The sequence below is a fragment of the Metarhizium brunneum genome, chromosome 4 (genome assembly GCF_013426205.1).
Source record: "Metarhizium brunneum chromosome 4, complete sequence".
In the NCBI taxonomy this organism is placed as follows: Eukaryota; Fungi; Ascomycota; class Sordariomycetes; order Hypocreales; family Clavicipitaceae; genus Metarhizium; species Metarhizium brunneum.
The window spans coordinates 1,933,485-1,955,318 of NC_089425.1; the positions used below are offsets into that span (position 1 = coordinate 1,933,485).

At 52.0% G+C, this 21,834-nt stretch overlaps 10 protein-coding genes across 10 annotated transcripts; 5 read left to right on the top strand and 5 right to left on the bottom strand.

Annotated features, from left to right (window-relative positions):
• Positions 1-203: 203 nt before the first annotated feature.
• Positions 204-1,154, bottom strand: ypt-1 (GTP-binding protein ypt1; the record flags this gene model as incomplete). The annotated part of the gene is made up of 5 exons (XM_014690336.1): positions 204-401; positions 536-763; positions 838-885; positions 943-1,066; positions 1,108-1,154. 5 exons carry the CDS (start codon positions 1,152-1,154, stop codon positions 204-206), a joined length of 645 nt encoding a protein of 214 aa, XP_014545822.1.
• Positions 1,155-2,726: 1,572 nt separating this feature from the next.
• On the top strand, positions 2,727-3,770 carry G6M90_00g072420 (uncharacterized protein; the record flags this gene model as incomplete). Its single annotated transcript, XM_014690335.1, has 2 exons — positions 2,727-3,033; positions 3,178-3,770. The coding sequence occupies 2 exons, from the start codon at positions 2,727-2,729 to the stop codon at positions 3,768-3,770; spliced, it is 900 nt and encodes a 299-aa protein (XP_014545821.1).
• Positions 3,771-4,384: 614 nt separating this feature from the next.
• On the bottom strand, positions 4,385-5,043 carry lsm1 (U6 snRNA-associated Sm-like protein LSm1; the record flags this gene model as incomplete). Its single annotated transcript, XM_014690334.1, has 3 exons — positions 4,385-4,704; positions 4,776-4,844; positions 4,923-5,043. 3 exons carry the CDS (start codon positions 5,041-5,043, stop codon positions 4,385-4,387), a joined length of 510 nt encoding a protein of 169 aa, XP_014545820.1.
• A 1,257-nt stretch (positions 5,044-6,300) lies between these two features.
• aps1 (Diphosphoinositol polyphosphate phosphohydrolase aps1) lies at positions 6,301-6,971 on the bottom strand (the record flags this gene model as incomplete). The annotated part of the gene is made up of 2 exons (XM_066130968.1): positions 6,301-6,719; positions 6,902-6,971. 2 exons carry the CDS (start codon positions 6,969-6,971, stop codon positions 6,301-6,303), a joined length of 489 nt encoding a protein of 162 aa, XP_065987207.1.
• A 4,132-nt stretch (positions 6,972-11,103) lies between these two features.
• On the top strand, positions 11,104-13,153 carry G6M90_00g072450 (uncharacterized protein; the record flags this gene model as incomplete). The annotated part of the gene is made up of 2 exons (XM_014690332.1): positions 11,104-11,182; positions 11,844-13,153. 2 exons carry the CDS (start codon positions 11,104-11,106, stop codon positions 13,151-13,153), a joined length of 1,389 nt encoding a protein of 462 aa, XP_014545818.1.
• Positions 13,154-13,678: 525 nt separating this feature from the next.
• On the top strand, positions 13,679-14,842 carry RRP42 (Exosome complex component RRP42; the record flags this gene model as incomplete). The annotated part of the gene is made up of 2 exons (XM_066130969.1): positions 13,679-14,149; positions 14,225-14,842. 2 exons carry the CDS (start codon positions 13,679-13,681, stop codon positions 14,840-14,842), a joined length of 1,089 nt encoding a protein of 362 aa, XP_065987168.1.
• Positions 14,843-15,007: 165 nt separating this feature from the next.
• Positions 15,008-15,867, bottom strand: G6M90_00g072470 (uncharacterized protein; the record flags this gene model as incomplete). Its single annotated transcript, XM_014690330.1, has 2 exons — positions 15,008-15,400; positions 15,505-15,867. 2 exons carry the CDS (start codon positions 15,865-15,867, stop codon positions 15,008-15,010), a joined length of 756 nt encoding a protein of 251 aa, XP_014545816.1.
• A 744-nt stretch (positions 15,868-16,611) lies between these two features.
• Positions 16,612-17,466, top strand: CYC1 (Cytochrome c; the record flags this gene model as incomplete). The annotated part of the gene is made up of 3 exons (XM_014690329.1): positions 16,612-16,621; positions 17,097-17,382; positions 17,442-17,466. The coding sequence occupies 3 exons, from the start codon at positions 16,612-16,614 to the stop codon at positions 17,464-17,466; spliced, it is 321 nt and encodes a 106-aa protein (XP_014545815.1).
• Positions 17,467-17,913: 447 nt separating this feature from the next.
• On the bottom strand, positions 17,914-20,154 carry G6M90_00g072490 (uncharacterized protein; the record flags this gene model as incomplete). The annotated part of the gene is made up of 1 exon (XM_014690328.1): positions 17,914-20,154. The coding sequence occupies one exon, from the start codon at positions 20,152-20,154 to the stop codon at positions 17,914-17,916; it is 2,241 nt and encodes a 746-aa protein (XP_014545814.1).
• A 735-nt stretch (positions 20,155-20,889) lies between these two features.
• chmp6 (Charged multivesicular body protein 6) lies at positions 20,890-21,661 on the top strand (the record flags this gene model as incomplete). The annotated part of the gene is made up of 3 exons (XM_014690327.1): positions 20,890-20,927; positions 21,013-21,376; positions 21,464-21,661. 3 exons carry the CDS (start codon positions 20,890-20,892, stop codon positions 21,659-21,661), a joined length of 600 nt encoding a protein of 199 aa, XP_014545813.1.
• Between the last annotated feature and the right edge of the window lie 173 nt (positions 21,662-21,834).

Genomic DNA, 21,834 nt, shown 5'->3' on the forward strand with positions numbered 1-21,834 from the left:
TCTTGCGGTCGGTCGTAGAAGTAGAGAGATGGAGCAAAAATCCAAATGGACATGATTCAGTCTATGCGCAGAAGAGAGCAGAAAAAAACGGGAATGGAAAAAGTCGTAAATGTAGCCTGTCCAGTCATTTCTCTGGCATCGCACTGCTCCTCACGTACTCCGTCGCCGACCCCTGTCTTTGAGCATTACAGCTACTTAGGTATTTAGCAGCAGCTGTTGCTTGAAGCAGAGCCAACGCCCTGGCCCTGGCCAACTTGCACGCTGGGTTTGGTGTTGTTGGCTGTCGTTGTGCCCATGCGCTCTTTGATCTGTCGGGCCATGGTCAAGAATGCTTGTTCAACGTTGCTGGCGTTCTTGGCAGAGGTCTCAAGGAATGGGATGCCCAGGCTGTCGGCAAATTCCTGTTTGCAGGATTAGCAGTGAGATCTTGGCACATCAACGTCACGCTCTCACGAGCACATTGTATCAAGCCCATGTCAGGAGTTGGGCCGTCCACACTCATTCACAGCTCGCGAAGCCAAATTTTAGTACTTACCTTGGCAACAGTGTACTCGACCACCTTCTTATCCGACATATCGCTCTTGTTGCCAACCAGGAGCTTGTTCACACCCTCGGTAGCATATCGGTCAATCTCCTGAAGCCACTGCTTGACATTGTTGAAAGAATCCATGTCGGTGACATCGTAGACAACGCAAATACCGTGAGCACCGCGGTAGTAGGAGGAGGTGATGGTTCGGAATCGCTCTTGGCCAGCAGTGTCCCACTGTGTTGATTGCGGTGGTTAGCTTCCCAGTTTGGTGGCGTCATTGATGAGCCAAATACAGGTAACAAACGCACAATTTGGAGCTTGACAGTCTTGCCATCGAGCTCTATCGTCCGGATTTTCTAATGACAGGTTAGTGATGGTTTCTCCGGGTTGACATGGAGGGCATATCCGCATACGAAGTCGACACCAATGGTGGAAATGTAGGACTCTGTGTAGGTATCGTCGGCGAATCGAAGTAGCAAGCAAGACTTGCCAACACCGGAATCACCGATGAGAAGCAGCTTGAAGAGGTAGTCGTATCTAATTCAGCCAGTTAGAATCCGCACACGCTCTTAACCTACATTGCCGCAGCTAGTCTGGTCGTGTTTGTTCCGTGAGGTGGCGGCATCGTGTCAAGAAACTTTCTGGGATGTACTCTATCAAAATGCAGTCAGTCTCCGGGTCCTCTCAGGAGGTTGGCGCCTAGGAAGTAGGGACTTGGAGGCTCGGCGCGTACCACTCAGGGTTCATGGTGGCGGCGTTGAGGGTATTTAGAAGAAAAACGGTAGGAGTGTTGGACAATGTCGGTAGGCGACGGGAGGGGTTGCTGCTGCGATGGGGGAAAACGCTGCGGTGATGATGCGAGGAGATCAAAGAAACCAAGGGCTGGCTACGTGGGTGGGTGTGAGACGACGACTGGGTACGTCAGGGACGACGAGCACCAGCGAGAGGCGGCGGTGGGAGCCAGCTGATCGGTCACGTGTCAGGCGCCATTGAATGTTGGACTGGCTGGAGGGACTGTGCATGTGGGTGTGCGAGTGTTGCCATAGAACGTTGGGCGGGACATGCAGCATCCCGAGCCGAATACAGTACGGAGTACGTACCTAGGTACATCTAAGTAGGGTATCCAAGCGACCTGATGTCAAGTCATGAGGCCCTTGGAGGTTCCAATCTACTCGAGTACAGATGCCTGGCCCTCGTCATGATGTGACAAGACGAGGCAGAAGGCCCTTTCCATGATTCGGCGTCCCAAGGCGACTAGCAGCGACATGTGACGACAAGGCTGCTGCTCCTCGAGTTGCTGCTACGGGCCTCGTGAGAGTTTGCCCCAGACGGAGGCCTGACCCTGACCCCGAGGATGGGAGGCATGAGAGGAAGTCTGAATTGCCATGTATACATGTCGGTGTGCACACAGATGTGCACAGGACCCGGTGAGGCGACCAGGCACAGCGTCGCATCGGCATCGCGTCACATCATCTCGGCATCTAGATGGGCAGGTGTCAAAACGTCCAAATGTCCATCTACGTTGATACTCGGTCGTTAAGTCTGCATTTTGCTGTCATTTGCTGTTTGATGGCAAACAGCTTTGCCCGACCGCGCCCAAGCACCACCGGGCATTCCAATGGGTTGATGTCACGCAAAGTACTCAAGTACCTACCTACCTACCTAGGTACCTAGGTAGGTACTTATAGGTTGTACTTACCCAGTCCACAGTAATATCACCACTCTAGCTGCTGCAACCCGCTCATCCGGACCGGCCCCGCAGTGGCTCTCGGGGTTTTGGGGTTCAGATGGTCTTCAGGCAAGTTTTGCCTTGTCGACCTCATAAATTCGTAGCTCCAGTCCAAGTGACAGCAGCCACCCACACAAGCATTGCTGCATGCCTTTATTCCATTCCATTTCTTTTCCTTCTACTTTTTTATTTTTCAACAACCGCCTTGCCTTGCGTCACCCAGATATGACTTGACCCAGACTATTTTTTGGTCGTCGTCACCAAGGCTGCGCGCAGTTGTGACGGTTCAGCTTCAACCAAAGTCCACGCATCCGCAACCCTCTGACGCAATACGTTCCTCTTCCTCCATCGACAAGCCGTGGAACCTCGACGCTAACACTGACCAAACCCGGGCGTTGTCAACTTCTCTATACATATCAACTCACGCGCATGCGGTCCCTGTCGTCGACGAGCTGGTCTTGACCTCCAATGGCTGCGCCGTTGCGCAATGCAACACGATCTGCCGGTAGCCCGCCGACGCTCCGGACCTTGACCAGTCTGAGCACGTCTCCCTCCCTCGCAACGCCATCGATTCAACCTCCCGCACATCTCACACCCGTCAACTTACCGCCCGCGCCGCCATCTCTGATCTCGAACCTGGGGTGCCTCTTGCAAACACCTCCTGTATCCCAGCAGCCGCTGCCACAAACACACTTTGGCAGGACGACACCAAGGTTGTTGAGGGACGGCAAGGGCGAAGATCCCCAAGATCCGAACAAGACAAAGCTTGGCAGAAGTAAGCGTCGTACTATTCTCTTCTATTGATGCATGCACAAGCTCCCTCTCCCGTGGAAGACAACCCTGAGGGCCCGGCCCTGATCATCGACACTGTAGAAAGACCTTGATGGGTTAGGGAACCTTTGACGCTGACACAAACCAGCCTTAAGAGTACTCCAAGAACGATTGCCGACGTTGCTACAATCTCCACTGCCTCAGGAAATCCTAGCCCCAAACATCAATCTCCAGCTCTTCCCGACAACACACCCCCATCTCCCCACCGTCTCTGGAAAAGTTGCCTACAACGCAGCCCTTTGGACATCGCCAATTGCCTGGAACCGCGTCCCCATAATCGGCAACGTCAAGCTTGAAATCCTCGCAGAACGCATGACATCCGAGCCGCTAACATTTCTCCCCCGCCGCGCCGGCGCCATGCCAGAACAGCTCGTGGTTCGCTGGTGTGAGAAGCGACGGTCCAACGGAGAGACGCCGGAACCCGGCGGTGTCGCGAGGTCCCTGTGGCGCGGGCGCGGAGTCGACCCCAACAAGGCGTTTACGGGACTATTCATATTTGACTTTGATGCCGAGGGCAGGGTATTGACGCATACGATTGAACAGGCGCAGGAAGGTGGGAACTGGGAAAGGGGGATGGGCGCCAAGTTTGTAGGATTGACAGACTGGCTTCTGGGCGGCATGAGAAATGGTAATGACAACCCGATACCCATGTTTGAGAGTCTGAAGAAGACGACCACATAAGATGTAAAGGAGCACCGAGCGGTCACTCTCGATCTGATGGCCTTTCTTTTATTAGAGGGTGATGCTAAGAATGTGAAGCGCCCTCACTTCATGCCCATGTACATTAGTATTTCTGATTAATGAGTCTCCACACCATGTATGCTCTGAAATAATGAACATATCTAGTAAATCCGATATTCAAGACGGAACATGAGTGAAACTATGTGAAGTCGACCAAGAATATCATGTTTGCCCTAGGCGGCTATGAGCAAGTCTATCCTCTTGGCTATCCGTCTACTTTCTTCCTGAGCAAGATTCTGCCCCAAATCCCGACATGTTCCAACTTCATCTCGTCAAGGTTTGGAATCCTCTTCTCCTTCTCAGACACCCACGAGTCACGGCCAAGACCCAACCCCCTCCCCCGACAGGCGGCATTTCACAATATTCTGCCTTCCTAGTCGAACCGCGCCGCATAAAATACGACCAAGACAAAATTTAAAACCCAACAAAAGCTAAGCGTATTTACCCGCCAAGGACCCCAATTATCCCCACAAGAAAAAGCATCTCTGCCACTGGATATTCTTCCATCGTCGCCGCCTTTTGCTACAGCAAGAAGATCTGCGCTTGCATCCACTTCAAAATACGACCTCGCCCAAGTTCTCGCCCTCAAAGCCCATGGTAGCCAGCTTCTGCAACCTCTTCTTGTCCCTGGCCTTGTCATGGGCCTTCTTCTCCTCGGCCAGCTTCTTGACGAGCTCTACATCGGCGGGCTCGAAATTTGGTGGCGGGTCGTCGTCCTTGTCGAGGTCGATTTCGCCCAGGAGGAGCACATTCTCACCCCGGATGAGGAAGATGCCGTGGGCTACGTCGGCGTAGTAGCCCTCCGGGGCGGAGGGGTCGGTGCCGGGCTTCAGGGCGAATATCCTTTCGGTTGTTGACTGTAGAACCAAGTTTGCTGTTTTGTTTGCGGCGCGTGTTAAAAACGTCGTGAGGCGTTGGCGAATTCTGTACTGGCAAAGGGCATACCGAACTGATCCCAACTCCTCAATACGCCAATCAATTTCCTTCCGTCACGTAGGGCAACCATGAGCTTCTCTACGGCACCGCGTCAGCTCAAAACACCTTGCTAAAATGGAGTTGGCCAACGTCCCCGGTCATCTTGAGTAGACGTACTATCCGTTAGATCGAGAAGTTGAGCAGCTGTCGTGAACATCTGCGGGGGCAATTGAGGGGGACCCTGTGCATGGCCCCGAGCTCCAGGAGGAGGGGCATCAGAGATCGTAAGGTTTTCCATTTCGTTTTTCTATCTCATGTATTCTGTTGGATGCTGTGTGGCGAGTAGGTTCTACCTGCGAGACAGTAATCCATATATTTACCTGGACTATTTGCGCTTCATGAGAGCATGGCGGAACGTTTTCGACTAAAGCAAGGGACAGGAGTTTTGGAAATAGCAGATTCACTAGCAGATTCGGGCTAGGAGTCGCGACGTCGTTGTCCTCCGCGATGGTCTTATCGATAAATGTAGTCACGTGATAAAAGCGTTGATTGTTATTCGAAGGATCTTGGAACATGCAGGGAAGGCGCGGGGCAGCATGGTTGGGAAGCCCATGACAAAAAAAAAGTCAATGGAGGGGCTGCATAGTGCTGGCCACGTTGGATGAATGTGGCGGAGTTGTAAAAGATACCATGACGTCGTGACACCGCTAGAGCTCATCTTATGGGACAGTCCGCGGTGAAGCACGCGCCAGTGATTAAATGATTGTGGCGCCAACTTTCAACTCGTAGATTGCATGGTTCCCGTCTCAATGCCTTGCGAGGCACATTGCGGAAAGACTAAGAGGCTTAACGCTACGTAAGGCGGCCTAGTGTACCAGGCAGTCACCGTCATTGAAGCAGGGCGGGCCCGCGTGAGAGATGCATGACTACAGGCGTAAAACTATTCCTAGTTTTACTCTCTTTGGTAGTTTTTGTATTTCTCTGAGAGAAGTTGGGCGGAGGTAGTGTAGCTTTGTATCCATTAGCACCTTGCCTATCCGACCCGGTCGGTGTCTTTCAACAAAAGTTTTTCGACATGCATTCGATACGAAAATTTTGCATGCCCAGCCGATTCTTTTTCTTTTCATGCTGTCTCTCCCACTTTCTTTGTGTAAAGTATAAAGGTGTCATGGAGCCAAAAAAAAAAGAAACAAGAAAAAAGAAGTAAAACATATCTATCGTTTCTCCGTCCGCTAACGCCTTAGTATATATGCACGATATATATTCTCCCATCGATGATGCAGAATTAGAAGAAGAAATGCAGCCAGTCTTCACTTGCATTCGGAACTAAGCATCGTGAATCTGAGAATGGTCTCGCTCCCTGTGTTGGCCGCAGTACTCTGGTCTGCTGTGACCCTTTTTCGACACTCCGCTAAGACCTGAGACAAGATGTTGCCTTGTCAAGAATGTCCAGGCTCAGAGACACAGCGTTGTGTGTAGATATGTCGGTGGAGAAAATGCCTTGAATAGAATGCGCCCGAAAGGATTGGCTGCAAAGGGAGGTACGGTATGAGATCTACAATTGGTTGATAGTAGAGCGCTGAAGCGCTTCCTGCAGCTCAGGCCGAGTTGCCAAGGCGTCAAGAGCCTGGGTATAGGTAAACCACTGACGCTCTCGTTTATGCCTCTCAGGCCAGTCTTCCACCTCGCTGAGGACGGTGACCTGGAAAAATGAGTATCTTGATCTGTCCTTGGACGACTTGGGGGGTCGCTTTTCGTCGATGGTGCCCAGATCATAGTCAATTTGAATAGTAATTCCAGCCTCCTCCCAGGCTTCACGTGTAGCCGCCTCTTGGCAAGACTCGTCGGTCTCCCATCCCCCTTTTGGGAGAACCCATCCTTTGCGCCGCGTCGACTGTATAAGAAGAACGAAGTTTAGGTCGGGACTTAAGGGGACGACTCCTGCGACGAGTCGCTCGCCTTTTGAGTTGTACCCTACATTGCGGGTGAACAGAGCGTTAGCAAGTTGTCCTGTTGCACCTGCAAGACACGGAGTCACAGGTGACCAAGAACGAAAGTGCCTTGTAGGCAGAATAGCAGAAGCATCATGTGCATGGGTTCGGCAACTGTGAAACAGACCGCAGGAGAGGTTCGCTTGGATGGCAACCAAGACTCACTTTGCTTATTTCTTCCGGTTCGAGACTGCATCGACCGACCATCGGACGTCTCTGACCCAGGGCCAGACATGCTCTCAAGGTTGCCGACTTCGAATGCGTGATGGTTTGCGACACCTCTGGCTGCGTCCAATCCAAGTATGTGGTGCTGGCGGAAAGCGCTAAAAAAAAGGTACTGGCTGATGCGAACTGCAAATCTCACAGGGGTGATTGAGGCGCTGTGACCCCGTCGTTGAGGCTTGCGTCTTGCAGCAAAAGAAGAAGGATCAAAGCGAACTACCACACATCATGGCCTTGGTTGATCTGGGTGAATGTCGTACAGGGACCGGAGTGAAGAGAAGAGAAGAGAATGAGGAACAGAGGTGTGAACAGATCGCAGTGATTCGAGTTTGGAGGAGGGCAGAGAGGCAAATGCCCCAGGCTGCTTCGTTCCCGGGGGGCCGGAAGGAAGTACTAAGTCACTTGTTGATACTAGCGACTTTATTGGGGGTCCTTGGGGATCCTTGGTGGTCCTGGTGGTCCCGGTGGCCCTGGTGGCCCTGTGGTCACTGGCGGTTCAAGCGGCGAGGTCAACTCTACAAGAGTCTGGGCTACCAGACCCGTGGTGTCCAACTGGGTCAACTGGTCTGATGCCGAATCTGGCTCGAGTGGGTGGGAGGCGGCGCCGGTCAGGGCAAAGCTGGACACGATCCGATGGTCTGATGGCCGGCAGCCTTTTTGTCAAGCGGATGCTAACTTCTAAAGCTTAGGAATTGTTGTGCAGGCGGCTTTTCACCAAAAGTCTGGCCGTCGAACTTCAGCGAAAGTGGCCAAGTCCTGCCAGGAACACTGAAAGCAAAGTACTACTGCAACGCGGCAGCACAGGAGCACGGGAACACAAAAGTACGGGGGTACGGGCAGCTATCACGGTAACAAGTGCCTCGAGTTCCCGGAGACCAACAGGTCCTGGCTTGGCCTGTCGGGACTCAATGCTCCAAGCCAAGCACCAGCAGTGCGAAGGCCGATCGATGAAGAAGAGGCGGCCTCGGCGCCAGGCCACTCGACACGGCGCAATTCCCGGCGATTCTACTAATTTCAAGTAGAGTTGGGATACTGGGCCCGTGAACAGAGATGGTACGAGCAGTGCAGCAGTCCCTCCAAGTTCGACACTTGAGCAGAAAGCAAGCACTCCTGGACTTGAAGGCCGAAGAACGTCTCCGAAGAATGTCCACCTCAACGAGTACCTAGGCAGGTACTAGGTACCCGGTGCGTCAGGTGCGGTGAAGCCAGGTAATACCTCAAACGCCGTGGAAGGTCGTGGGGATCGTCGTGGTTGAAGTGGTGCCGAGGGGGCTTCCGACTTTGTGAGGCCGAACCCAAGCAGCGAAATCCGACGCGGGATGTGCGGGACAAGGGGGGAAAACACCAGACGCAGTCAATGCCACTCGATAGACTTGAACGTAGCAAAACAGAAGGACCAGGTAGTCCCGTCGACCTCCGACGTCCTAACAGGGATGCTTGTAAAAGGTCAAGTCCTATTTTCACGCTTGCCGGGCCAACTTCAATGCTTAAGGCTGGGTTGGCAACTGGTCAACTGGCGGGAGCAGAGGAACAAGCTATAGCCACGAGGCCTGTTCCGTGGCTGACGACTGTACAGTGGTGTACAAGGCCTTTCTGATGTGGGTTTAAAACCTTGGCTTGAAGGGTTTACACATGTATGTAAAAAAGGGAGTTGCAGCAAGACGAAGAATAACTAACAGATTTGTGTAGGAGGGCAGGAGGGCAACACCACAAGTGGCAATCAACGAAAATGCAGGGCGCTCGGGTCTCGCTGAGCGATGTCTACTTGTAGTAATTGCTTCCTGCTCATTGATCTAGAGGAAATCTGACAACAGCCCTGGGCGGCCGTTGGGAGTCCTCTGGTTAATATACATAGTACTACTCCAAATTTCTCACCGGGGTATCGTATCTAATATCCTGGGGCACAAGCTGGGGGCGTGAATGTGGTGTGGATGGCAGAAGAAGCTTGGATTGACCATTCACAGCGCCTGCCTCATATGCTGCATATCCTTGGTGTTTGGATGTGAGGGCGATGAATGTACCCGTAGATGCATTTTCCTTTGGCTTCAAGTCTTCCGAGCAGAGTGCTGTGTGACAAACGACGCGGCATGCGATTGCTTGTAAGTGGTCATGCCTGGACGCTTCGGCCGCGACTGCATGCCCACGCAATCACGCACGAAAGAAGCCGCTCCGTGGAGACTCAGTGAAGCAGGGCCGTGGCGTGGATCTGGCCGGCACATGCATGATGAGGGTGGTAGCGAGATTCACAGCTCTCAAATGCTTCCCGTGAGGCTGGAGGAGGCTGGCAAGCTGGACGGGAAATGGACGAGGGTCTGAGCGTCGTTTCCCCGAGCTGGTACGTACATACATATGTACACCGTACAGCCAACGAACCAGGCATTTGAAGGCCGGCGGCTCAGCGTGCAGTTGCATACTACAGTGGGTGTAGTACTTCATGTCAAGTACAGCAGAGACGGAGAGTCATGCACCTGCAGCACAGCTTATCCTGGCTAGTGAGCTGCTGGTCAGGAAGACGTGCCTGGCCGAGGCGCGAATGCTGGAGGCGCAAAGCGAGAGCTGCCTGCAGGTGAAATGGAGGGAGGGTCAACCGGTCACACAGCGACACATGCATCGTTGAGCGCTCATGCCGCCAGACGAGACAACGACTGTGTGAGCCACGATGTGTGTTTGAACAACTTCAGTGTCTGGAGAACTTGTCTGGTCAAGGAAGACAGCATTTTAAACTTACCGACTAGAGTCAACTGCCAAGCAGGCTGGCTCGAATATCGGTCTCGCGACACAATGCTGACACATGGTCTGTGGCGCATTTGCCTGAAGATGGCCGTGCTATGCTTATTATCAGTCCGTGGTGCGTCTTGTCAAATGATCACCAGCATGTAGATAGGCGCTAACCCAGGGTGGCTGTTGCTTCCGAGTATTCGGACGTAGTTAGCTTCCACTCCTTTGTGTCTGGCCTTACGTTCCCTTGATCGGGCAATGTCTGGTGTCACTGCTGTCGATACTGGATACTTTACCTGCTCAAATGCCTACATGTACAGAGTCGAAACAGCTGGGTGTGACATATGTAGTTGCCGAGGATACTCGGGCTCTAGATGCATCCTGTGCCTTGGTCCAGAGAAACACAAACACGAGCATGCTGGTACGTACAATCATTGAGACCCCGCGCTGGGCCAGACATTGCTTTCCTTTATTTTTATTTTTATTTTTATTTTTATTTTTATTTATTTTTTCTTTTGCTGCAATGTGCTGCATGCATGCAGGCACTCCTAGTCCACCCTGCATGCCCCCGTTCCCTGTAGGGCTAGCGGCAACTTTGAAGAGGAAAGAGGTGAGACTGAAGCGCCACGGCACCAGTTGACTTGCCCCTCCTGGCTCCTGCCCCTCCTGCCCGTCTTCTGCCCACCCTTGGAGTCGGCACCACCTGAATCTTGGTTGATGGCTGACACTACTCCGTACTGACTTCTGTCTTGAACTTGCTGATCTCATCCGGTAGTTTTGCTTTAACAATGCAAATACCAATTGTGTTTTTGTTCTTGAACCGCTGATCAGTCACCACCGCCGCCGCCGGCATTACCGGAGAGCTGTAAGCGACATTCATATCGAACTGCCCACCGGTCCGACACCTCATTGTTATCGGTTGTTTTGTTGCCCTTGCTGTGTCCCGAGCATCAACATCCCTCTCACCCTCGCCCCTCCTTGTCCACGCCATCATCATCATCAGTACTCCATACTTAAGGCGGCAACAACCTATCCACTGGAGCACACAACTGTTTGTCAGCTCAGCGGCCCCCAGCCCTGGATCCTAAAGTTTATTTTGATAGAGCCGAGTGCCAGCCAGCCAACCTTGTCAACCCCGTCAACCCTGTCTGACTGCTTTGCTTGCCCGATTCCCTCTTCAGGCATGTCTTTGATATTCCGAATTACTTGACCACGACCTCATGCCAGTCACGGGGGATTATACCTGGCTTCACCCTTTACGCATCGGCTTTTCTCTTGAGGAAACACAGCAGCTGCCTGCGTACCTAGGTAGGTGTCTGATTTGGCAAAGAAGCAGTTGGTAGACGCTACCCGACCTTTCAACGGAGGACCCTTCGGCTTCACAGAATCGGATATCTTGCTCGGCTGGGACGGTGCTTTTGTCCGCCATGGAACCCAGTCCGACAATTGGTACCATGCAGACCCCTGAAGACGCCTCAACCAGCTACGAATATATTTCTCCAATCGGTAAGTTGCTGTCGTCGCTTTTCGTTGCCTTTCCCTCCACCAACCCGGTCAATTTAACCCCACGTGCCCTCTCTCCTCCTCCCAGTTGGTTGGCCATGCAACCTCTGTTCATTATTCTGCTACGAGGTCACATTGATTGCTTTGGGCAACACTCGAACCTCCGTGGGTATTCAGTTGCCTAGCTGGGTAGGTAGTCAAAAGAGGGCAATCTATTGCATGTTCGTTGCTACGCGATTCGCAGTGTGCATTGCGCTATGTCTGGTAGAATATCCTTTCTCCAACTCTACAGTGGGTGCAACAAAGAAGCAATACTTCGAGCCAATGCGGTTTTACTCGACTTCCCTCCCTGCGCGGTTACCATGATCTCCTAACAATTTCCTTCAATATACCTACAAGCCTAGTCAAAGTCGTCCAAAGACTGGGGTGTGCTGACGGATGCTATAGGATATGCAAACTCTTCGAGATGCGGTTACTGCCATACCCAGGGCCAGAGTCAGTCAAAACGTGAATTACCTTGCTCCCTACTTAGTCTATTGGTCCCCTGTTTTCTTACGGCTACCAAACACATAGATCTCCGTCGTCACTCTGTTACGCAAAATATAGCACATTTAAGGTTTATTACATAGGTCGGCAAGCACACTGACGTTGTAATTCTACTCAGGCTATTCGTATTATGCAAACGCGACGTCATTAAGCCCAAAGTTCTATCAGACTCTTCTTGACCGGTGCTGGCGTCGATCAGGCAAACTCCTGTATCGACCGGACCAGAGGAGGTCGTGCTGCCCCCATTACACAATTCGGCTTGATTCTGGCCAGTTCAAACCTTCAAGAGACCAACGCCAAACTGTGAATCGGTTCAACAGATTTGTATTAGGGGAGTCGTATATCAAGGACGCAGCTCGACTTTACCCAAAACCCCGGAAAGAGGTCAAAAGGAGGGACAACGAATTCTGCCTTGTTGATCGTATACATGAAGCCGAGTATGGAAATTTGCAAACACCCCCAGAACCTGCGCACAAACTCGTCATCACTCTTGAAGACGACAACTTCACCGAGGAGAAATATCAGGTTTACGACAACTATCAACGAGTTGTCCACAAGGATCTCCCCGAAGATAGGACTCCTCGGGCCTTCAAGCGATTCCTTTGTAGTTCTCCCCTACGACGGGAAGTCATGGTGACACCTGATGGGCAAAATCGCAAGTTAGGATCATATCATCAGTGTTACAGGCTTGACGGCGTCCTGGTTGCCATTGGAGTATTAGATCTGCTACCCGACTGCGTCAGCTCCGTCTACTTTCTGTACCATGAAAGCGTTCACAAGCAGACCCCGGGGAAGCTAGGTGCAATGCACGAAATCGCCTTAGCGAAAGAAGAAGGCTATCGTTGGTGGTACCCTGGGTTCTACATCCATAATTGCCCCAAGATGAAGTATAAGATCGACTATTCTCCGCAATTCATCCTTGACCCCAACAGCTTTGGCTGGGACCCATTAGACCAGGCAACCTTGAATCTCCTCGACCAGAAGCCGTTTCTCAGTCTATCCATTGAAAGGCAAGAAGCTTCTACTGCTGACAGCGGGCCCGAAACTGATGAGACTCGAGGCTCCGAAAGGCCAAAGGTTAGCAACCAGGACGGGCAAACCACTCCTAGAAATGGCACACGCACAGAGGGTCACGACAACAGGGAGGAGGAAAATAATGATGAAGATGAAGACATAGGGTCCCTCTTTCAATCAAGCATGCCCGGAATCACTTGCGCCTCAGATATGGAGGAAGTGGATTTGGATCACATTGCCTTGAAAGTGTTTTCCACAGGACCGCTATTCGAGACTTCTGATCTCGTAGCTTGGGACTCCAAAAGCATCACCGATTGGCCGGGGATTAAGGCCTCCGTAGCAGAGCTGATTGCGGCTATCGGGCCAGATGTCAAAGATTTGATCTGTCTGGACATGGCACGTGAGAGAGCTTAGAAGAATTATTAAGCAACCAGTACGGGAGCTTCGCTATGTAGAAGCCTTCAATGACTACTCGTGTCTGACTGAGCTTACGTTTATCTTCTGAGTCGTATGGTTAACCCTCACTGCCTAGGCATTTCACTCCCTCGTCTCTCATTTTATCCTCTCTCCCTCTCTCTTTCTCCCTTTGGCCTTAAACAAAGAAGGGGGAGAGAAATTGGAATGACACTTCATTTTTGAGCAATATTTGATGTGAAATAAGCATCTTGCACTTGATGCAGTCGCTCTTAGCTTACGAAAATTTTATATTGACTTCACAGAGAGCCAAGCACTCAGAGTAGCGACATCGAACCGTCCCCACCACCGTCGCTGAGCCTATCTTATCAACAAAGCTCAGGCTGCAGCCCAAAGCTAGAGCTTCAAAAAAAAAACTTTCTGTGACATCTTATTTCACAGGCAGTTCAGCCAGCAATTCAACCAGCGCCAGCACATCCAACGTATTGCTTCATCTCTCCTGGCAGGTGATTGCTTTGCGGGATCATGGCCACTCAGCAAACTCTTCTTTCTCCTGCCGAACTCGCATATCTGCACAGCACACTCTCTCTTACCCCACCAATCCGCCCTGATGGTCGTTCTTCAACGCAATTCCGGCCATTGACCGCAGAGACAGGTATTTTACCTGGAACAAACGGCAGTGCTCGTGTATGCTTTTCGGATGGCACAGAAGCCATTGTTGGCGTAAAGGCGGAAATTGAAAAAACCCCTGGCATACGAGATGCCGAAGACCGCGATGGCAAATTGAGTGCCATCGCAAGCGCCGCAGCTGATGATGCAAGGTCAAGAGCTAGAGGGGATTGGTTGGAAATGACGATCGAGATACCTGGCCAGAGAGACGATGAAGCTTCGACGGTGTTTCTGGCGGAGATGTTGAGAGAGGCGTTATTAGCAGATGGGGAATTCGCGAAGAGGCTTTGGATTAATAGACGATTTCATTGGAGATTGTTTCTTGACGTGAGTATCATACTACCGTCCGCAAGATGCTGTTGACGCGATATTGACCTCTTTTTCTCTTTTTGGGCGACATAGGTTCTACTGATTTCACCGCCTCTCTCATACCCACTTCCACTTCTATCTCTAACATCACATCTCGCACTTCTCGCGACTCGGTTACCACGACTCAAGTCAGAAGGCGACGAAGACCCCATGTTTGACGACGACTGGGAGTCATCGACCTACTTGTATCCGCGTGACAGAGCTTCCACTGGTTTCCGACCGCCAATTACCCTGTTAGTCATTGGAGTGGGCGACAATATCATTTTCGACCCGTCCAAGGAAGAGTTGGCAGTTGCGGAGACGGCACTGGCCGTATCAGTAGGAGAGGTTAGGGAAGAAACGAAGCCGGGAGGGATGAATGTCGACTCGAGACGAGAGCTAAGACTGTTGTCAATGAGAACAGTTGATCCGCCTTCGAGACTAACTCCTCCCGGTGTGCCTAATTCCATCAATGTCGCTGCGAACGGAGCATCAGCTGGCTCTACTACGAAGCAACAGGCGGACGGTCACCAAGCTGTGCAGGGCGTGTGGAAAGCACCCTTGGGCGGAAGCAAATTCAGCGTGATGAACGGCATTGTAGAAGCCGTGCTTGAAAAGGGTGGTGTTGCGGATGAAATCTTGGATGGGTTGGAGGGTGTAGATTTAACATGAAGGCGATCATCAGGCAAAATGGGAGGGTTTGGGCAATGTGCAGCGTATTGTTATTAGTGTTGCACGGTTTATTTACAGTCCTATTTGCATGGCGGCCCAGGCGTTCCGAGTACTTGCGGAATTATCGTAGGAGGACAGGCCAAAAATTAGCATGGGTTCAGTCAATCACCAAATACCGAGCCATTTCTTCCTCTGCTCCGGCTTCTCGTCCGATTCTGATGTTGGGGGCAATTCTCGTCCAAGCGCAACGGCCTCCAGCTCCTCCTCTGATTTTCCTTCGTCCTTCCCAAACACTAGAGAAACGGGGTCCTTGGTCTCAATGCCGTGTACCTTCATGTAGTACTTTCTCTTTGCGACGTCATCCAGGTACCTTGTTCGATGTTCACCAGCCTTTGTGGCCTTGTCCTTTTCGTGCAGGGCGATGACGTTTTTCCATGCGGCAAAGAAGTATGAAGGATGGTGCCAGAGATCGGACATTGGAGGAACGAGGTCCTTAAAGGTGGAGTTGTAGGCGTAATTCATGAAGAAGGTGTATATGGCCATTGCAAACAAGGCCCCCTGCACGGTGAGTTAGTGATGGGTTTTTCTCTTGTAGTTAACACGCTTCTCCATGAGATCCCGAAAAGGATTCATGCAAGAAGAGAAAGAGACATAGGCCATACCATGGTAATAAAAGTATGGAGCAACCTGCTATGCCAAAACCAATGAGACCAAGATCCCTCGGGGGCCATGACACCAGGGTAATGGCTCTTGTTCTGGGCAGAAATCTCCGACGCGCTCAGTTCAGGGCCGTAATGCTTGGGCATGACGTTTCGCTTGATTCGGGATCCGTGGGACGGGGGGTTAAACTTGGCTGGCTTCTCAAGCACAATTGGCTTTTGGGACGGGGGGTTGCGGTGACCGGTCGGTGATGACGATGATGCGTATCTGATGCGAACATTTTGGGAGAGCGGTATGCGGACGCCGCGCCACAAGGGACCTTGTAGAGGTAGCAAGAAGCGCGGTATTATCGTTTTCGACGTCATTATGAGGTGGGCAGTGGAAATTTGGAACTATTCCGTTGTATCAATACAGCTCAATGGTTGAAGCTTGGGATGCTAGGGTTTTTTTTGGGCAGGATTTCTCTAGCACCTGAATGCACCTTGAGAGTGGTAGCCTTGGACCCTCAGGCACATATGCTGGTGCCAACGGCTTTTGCCGAGCTTTGGCCGATTGTGCTCCGGGCGAAGGGGGGGGCTAGAGGCTAGAGGGGAAAGGGAGGCGAGGGCAACACTGGCGCTCTCTCACCACCTGTGGGCGTCGGACATACAGGACCAGTTTGCGCCAGTTAGTGGACAGCAGTGGACATGAGTGGGGGCACTTGGGCACATGAGCAGCCGAATACTGCTCAAGCGTTGTCTGAGAGCAGGAACTATGTACATTGTTGGCTCCTGTCCGAGTTTACCCGGCGCAGCTGATGTGGCGGGTCCGCTGACTGCGTAATTACACGGCTCTGATTGGGCTGCGCCGCAGGCCACTGTGGCTCAATCGGCGGACATCTTGCCAGGAGTCCGGTTTTCGAGTGCCTAGCTGATCGGTCCATGCTGTCATAAGTAAACTTTTTTTTTTCATTCGATGTTCCTGGCCTTTCTCTCTTCTCCCTCTCCATCCTCTACGCCATAACTCTATCGACAATCCCAAGTCGTCACTGACAACTCTCGGGATTCTTCTTCGCGACCGTTCCTACGAATACACTTTTTTGGTGCCTTTTTCAAGACCCCTAATTCAAAATGGCTGGTGGTAAGTCTTTCAATCTTGGTGTATCCTCACAGCCGAAGAAGCCTCGGGCAATCGGACGAGCCGGTTTGCTTTGCCATTGCGTCAGCGCATGACGATGAATGAAGACGAAGTTTGCCGGAATCTATTGGTCGAACCGCAATTGAGCGATTTCCAGTGTCCACGTTGTGTTTTTCGGCTCAATGGTGGCATGCGCAATTCCTTTCAGGCGCCAGTTGCTCGTGTTCTCTGCGTCATTTTCATTGTGCCGGGAAAAGGTCAATTCTGTGGACGCGGGAAAAAATTCTCTCATACAGCGATTCCGATTATGGCAACGCAATCTTCGTCTTTTTCTTCAGTGTGTCGGTCTGCTGGCTCTGCATTCGGCCACGCCGCTGTCTACCGATTGATCTCGGGGCGTGTCATCACTTTTTCCTTGGCATCTCGGAGGACAGAACTCACGTGTCAATGGGGCATATGCTAATAGACCTTACTTCAGGTGACGCTAAGAAGGGTGCCAACCTCTTCAAAACCCGTTGTGCTCAGTGCCACACCGTCGAGAAGGACGGCGGCAACAAGATTGGTCCCGCTCTGCACGGTCTTTTCGGCCGCAAGACCGGCTCCGTCGACGGCTACTCCTACACCGATGCCAACAAGCAAAAGGGCATCACCTGGGACGACGACACCCTCTTTGCTTACCTTGAGAACCCCAAGAAGTACATCCCCGGCACCAAGATGGCTTTCGGTGGTCTCAAGAAGGAGAAGGACAGGAAGGACCTGATTGCGTAAGTACACGCTGGCTTGTATCCAGAGTTTTCTCGCCACATGCTGACAAGTCAACTAGCTTCCTGAAGGATTCTACTGCTTAAGTGCCTTGCACGTGTATTAATACGACATGATAGACGGGGATAGGATGAGTGTATTATAGACAAAATTTAGAATAGCCGGGGCACTACCAGGATGTGCTTGTTATTCAACTCCGCTTTGACGAGAGTTTATTTCTGCTGGCATTGGCTCCGACTTTGTGACAATACGATCGAGTGGTGCAGTTTAAAAAGACTGGTATCCCATCCTTGGGAATGCACGCCGTCTAGCTTTTTATTTCTTGCACATATCTACGAGCTACCGAGAGGAGAAACCGTCTGTATGCATGCCAGGGTCACTGGCCACTTTCATGGGTTGTGCAACCTGATCTTACATGTTCACTTTTGGCTTGAATACTACCACAATGCATAAGGACTTTTTGCATACGCAGCCATTCTTGGCAGCATGCAGTCGGTATATCGGCCCTCTACCATAGTCAGCTACTCACGCTCTCAGATAATCATGTCCCTCTCTCTATACGATGCCGGATCCCGCACACTTGCCCTCGTATTCGCCAACGCAAACTCCCAATCCGCCTCAATCATCTCCTTACTCGACGTTTCGTCCTGCATCCACCTCTCCAAAGCACTCTCCGCAGCTTTTGCATGCAAACCGCTGAGGTCTGCGCCGCTGAAATTTGCACAGCGTGGATCCTGGGCCACGGACGAGAGGCCTTCCATTGCAACAGGCGACGGGTTCTCATGACGAGTCCGATAGATGGCTCGGAGGATATCCACGCGCTCTGAGGGGGTGGGGAGGTCAATAAAAAGCTGGACGCCCAGACGCCCCGGACGCAGAATAGCCTCATCAATCATTTCGGGGCGGTTCGTGGTGCCGATTACGTAGACGCCCGTTCGGTCTTGTGCGCCGTCGAGCTCAGTAAGGAGGGCGTTTACCACGCGAGCGCCAGAGTCGGTGGAGGAGTTGGCCCGGGGGGGCACGATAGAGTCGATCTCGTCGAAGAAGAGGATGCAAGGGGTTGAGGAGCGCGCTCGCTGGAAGAGTTCCCGGACTGCGCGCTCGGATTCTCCAACGTACTTGTTGAGGAGTTCGGGCCCGTTGATGAGGATGAAGCTTGCCTTGGCTTCGTTGGCGATGGCTTGGGCGACGAGCGTTTTGCCGCAGCCGGGAGGGCCCCAGAGGAGAATGCCGGCGGTTTGCTTGAGGCCGAATTCTTTGTACACCTGGGGCCGTTTGATGGGGCCGATGATGGACATGTGTAGCTGTTTGCGGGCCTTGTCGAGAGCTCCCACTTGGTCCCAGGTGACGTTGGGGATGACGGTGAAGCCTTCTTTGCGCAGGGAGGGGGTGAAGTCCTTGATGACGGATTTGAAGTCTTCCATGGATACGGGTGCTCGTGGCCGTATACGCGGGCGCATGGTGGAAAAAAAGTCTCGGTTTCCAGAGAGGATGGCAGACTTGATCTCGGACATGCAGACGTCGGTGGCCTCGGCATCCTCGCTGATGCATTTCGCGGCTAGTTCAGTGGCCAACTTGGTAATGAGGACGAGTTCGGCTGCCACGAAGCCGTGTGTTATTCTGGCAATTTCACCCAAGTCGACGTCTTCCGCAAGCGTCTTCTTTTTGGTTACCGTCTGCAAGATGTTCTGTCTTGCTTCGTAGTCTGGAATCTTCAGTTGTTTGGTAACTTCGAACAAACCGGTTTTTAATATTGCCTGGTCAACATCTGCGATTTTTGACGTGGTGGCCATGGCGAGGACGTACCCGTCTTCTCCTCGCCGGTGTTTTAATCGTTGCATCTGCTGCGTGAAGAGGCGAATGGCCTTGGAGTGGTGTTCGTTGTGGTTGGATGAGCCAGTCTTGGACATATACTGGTCGATCTCGCCGATGAAGACGATACTAGGGGCCTGTGCTATTGCGGCGTCAAAAGCTTCAGTCATGCTCTTTTCCATTCTTTCGGGGTCTTCGAGGCATCCATTGAGGGAGACTAGGGGTACGCCGAGCATTGATGCCACATTCTTCACCAATGACCTCTTTCCCATGCCACAAGGACCAGATAGGAGGATGCCGGTTGTCCGGTCCCATCCATTTTCTTCGTAGTAGTTTGCAAACCGCAAGAGCCTGCAGCCATGCTCAAGGAGATCGCCATACACCTCTCCAAGACCGCCCAGCGGTACCTCCTCATCGACATGCTCGACCGTGAACCGGCTTGCCTTTTGAGTTTTCCTCATCTGCTGCTTGTCCTGTTTCTGAACAGAGGAGGGACCTTCAGATACATTGCCATTAACAACTGTTTCAACAGCACTGGTTTGACCGGGTATGTCCTCGGTGTCCGCTTGGATTCGGCGTTTTTTTGCCGGAGAAGGTTCTGTCGATTCGACCTTGTTGGCGGGCGAGTCTTGATGCCAAAGTTTCGTCATTTGTCGATTCAACAGAAATCTCTCATCTTCTGGCTTCTCTGGTTCAGCCTCTTCTATAGCAGCCTCGGAGTCGCTGGAATCATCAGCCTCTTGCTTTCTGAACAAGAGCACACGATCTATTGCGTCCTCTAAAATCCTCTTCTTCTGTCTCTTTAGGCTTGAATTTGACCGTTGGATTGCATCGTATGCTGTGGTGATTGTTTTGAACGGCCTGCAACCATTTGCTGCTTCCAGTTGCTTTAACACAGTGTACACATCCCGTTCTATCCGTGAACGAAGACTGACTCGCGATTTCACCATGCCAGGAGGCATATTTGGTGAGGGTAACGTAATCAGAAATATTGATGAATTCAGATGTACAGCATCGGAGGGCTGTAGATGATGCGCCGATATTAATGTTCGCGGGCCAGTGGAGGCACGCGCGCCGTTTGAAAGGTTGTGGCATATATCCCCGTTCCAACAAATGAGATGCCGCTAAATACAAGTGACAGACAAATGAGAGTCGTCACCAGACGTAAAAAAAAATCAGTGAGTCGTTCAAGTGAAGGATTCAACGTTGGCCATTCCAGGTGCTGTAGGTGTTGGACAAGGAAGAACGCCTTTGGTAATTAGGTTCGGTTCGATAGTCGGTTTCAGATAACTTTTCCATCAGTAGCACTCCCTGTCCGGCTATTTGGCCAGCATTGCATGCGATATATGGCTGTTGTCCCGCAATGATGCTCTCTTGGAATCTCAAATCCACGTGATGGGCAGCGCCGCAGACTCCTTCCTCTTCTTTTTTTTTTTTAGCATGTCCAAGTCCGAGGCGGCTTATCGATAGCACCCGAGCCCCACTAGCGCGCCACCCGGACATCTCAAGCTGGACCTCCAGACCTATGACGATCCAGCAGCGGGCCGCATGGGCATGCGACACCATAGAGACATGTACCAGCTACCCCATCGACTCCCGAGTTACGCTTCAACTACACTTCTTCCGTCTGGGGCGGCATCACCAAGTGTTCGATAGACCTTCCACTCAACGGCTGGATCCGGAGAAGTGTGCACATCATGGGCGGCAGCACCAGCAGAGTCACGGCCCAGGACAAGTACGTTTCCGCCCGCTCCCCCTTCGTTGCGCACCGCATCACACTGGCGCCACCCCGCTCATTGACCATCTCGTGCTCAATACAGGGCCATCCTGGACATGAAGAACCAGCGCGACAAACTACACCAGTACCAGCGGCGAATCACCGTCCTCACCGACAAAGAGACGGACATTGCAAAGCAAATGCTCGCCAAGGGCGACAAGAAGAGAGCCCTGCTGGCGCTGAGGCGCAAGAAGTACCAGGAGTCGCTGCTGGCCAAGACGGACGCCCAACTCGAACAATTGGAGAAGTTGACGTCGAATGTCGAATTCGCGCTAATACAAAAGGACGTCGTGTTTGGGCTGCAGCAGGGTACCAAGGTCCTGAAAGAGATTCATGCCGAGATGGGGGGCCTGGAGAATGTAGAGAAACTCATGGGCGAAACGGCGGATGCAATTGCTTATCAACAGGTATGTTTTCCCTCTTGTCGAGAGATTTGCCTTGTCGTTTTTACTCTATGTTGGATTGTGGTGGCTCACGGCTGCTGTGGCAAACAGGAAGTCAGCGACATGCTGGGCGGCCAGATATCGAATCAAGACGAGGAGGAGGTCGAGGACGAGCTGGCTGCGCTGCAAGCAGAGCTCGCCGGCGAGGGACAACAGCTTCCATCCGTTCCAAATGCTCAGGTTCCCACATCTGAGAGGCCGGAGGAGCAAGAACCTGCGCGAGAGGCACGGCAAATGTTGGCCGCCTAGCTAGCCTAGCTTCAAATACTAGGCTGTCATGTTCGTCGTTGCAAGTTTATAGACGGGGCCTTGGTGCATTTACAGCGAGCAATCATACACGGAGTTGAGGAGTACTTTTTTTCCGCAATAGCATTGATTATACAAAGCATTTTGAATATATTCATTATTACACCACGATGAGG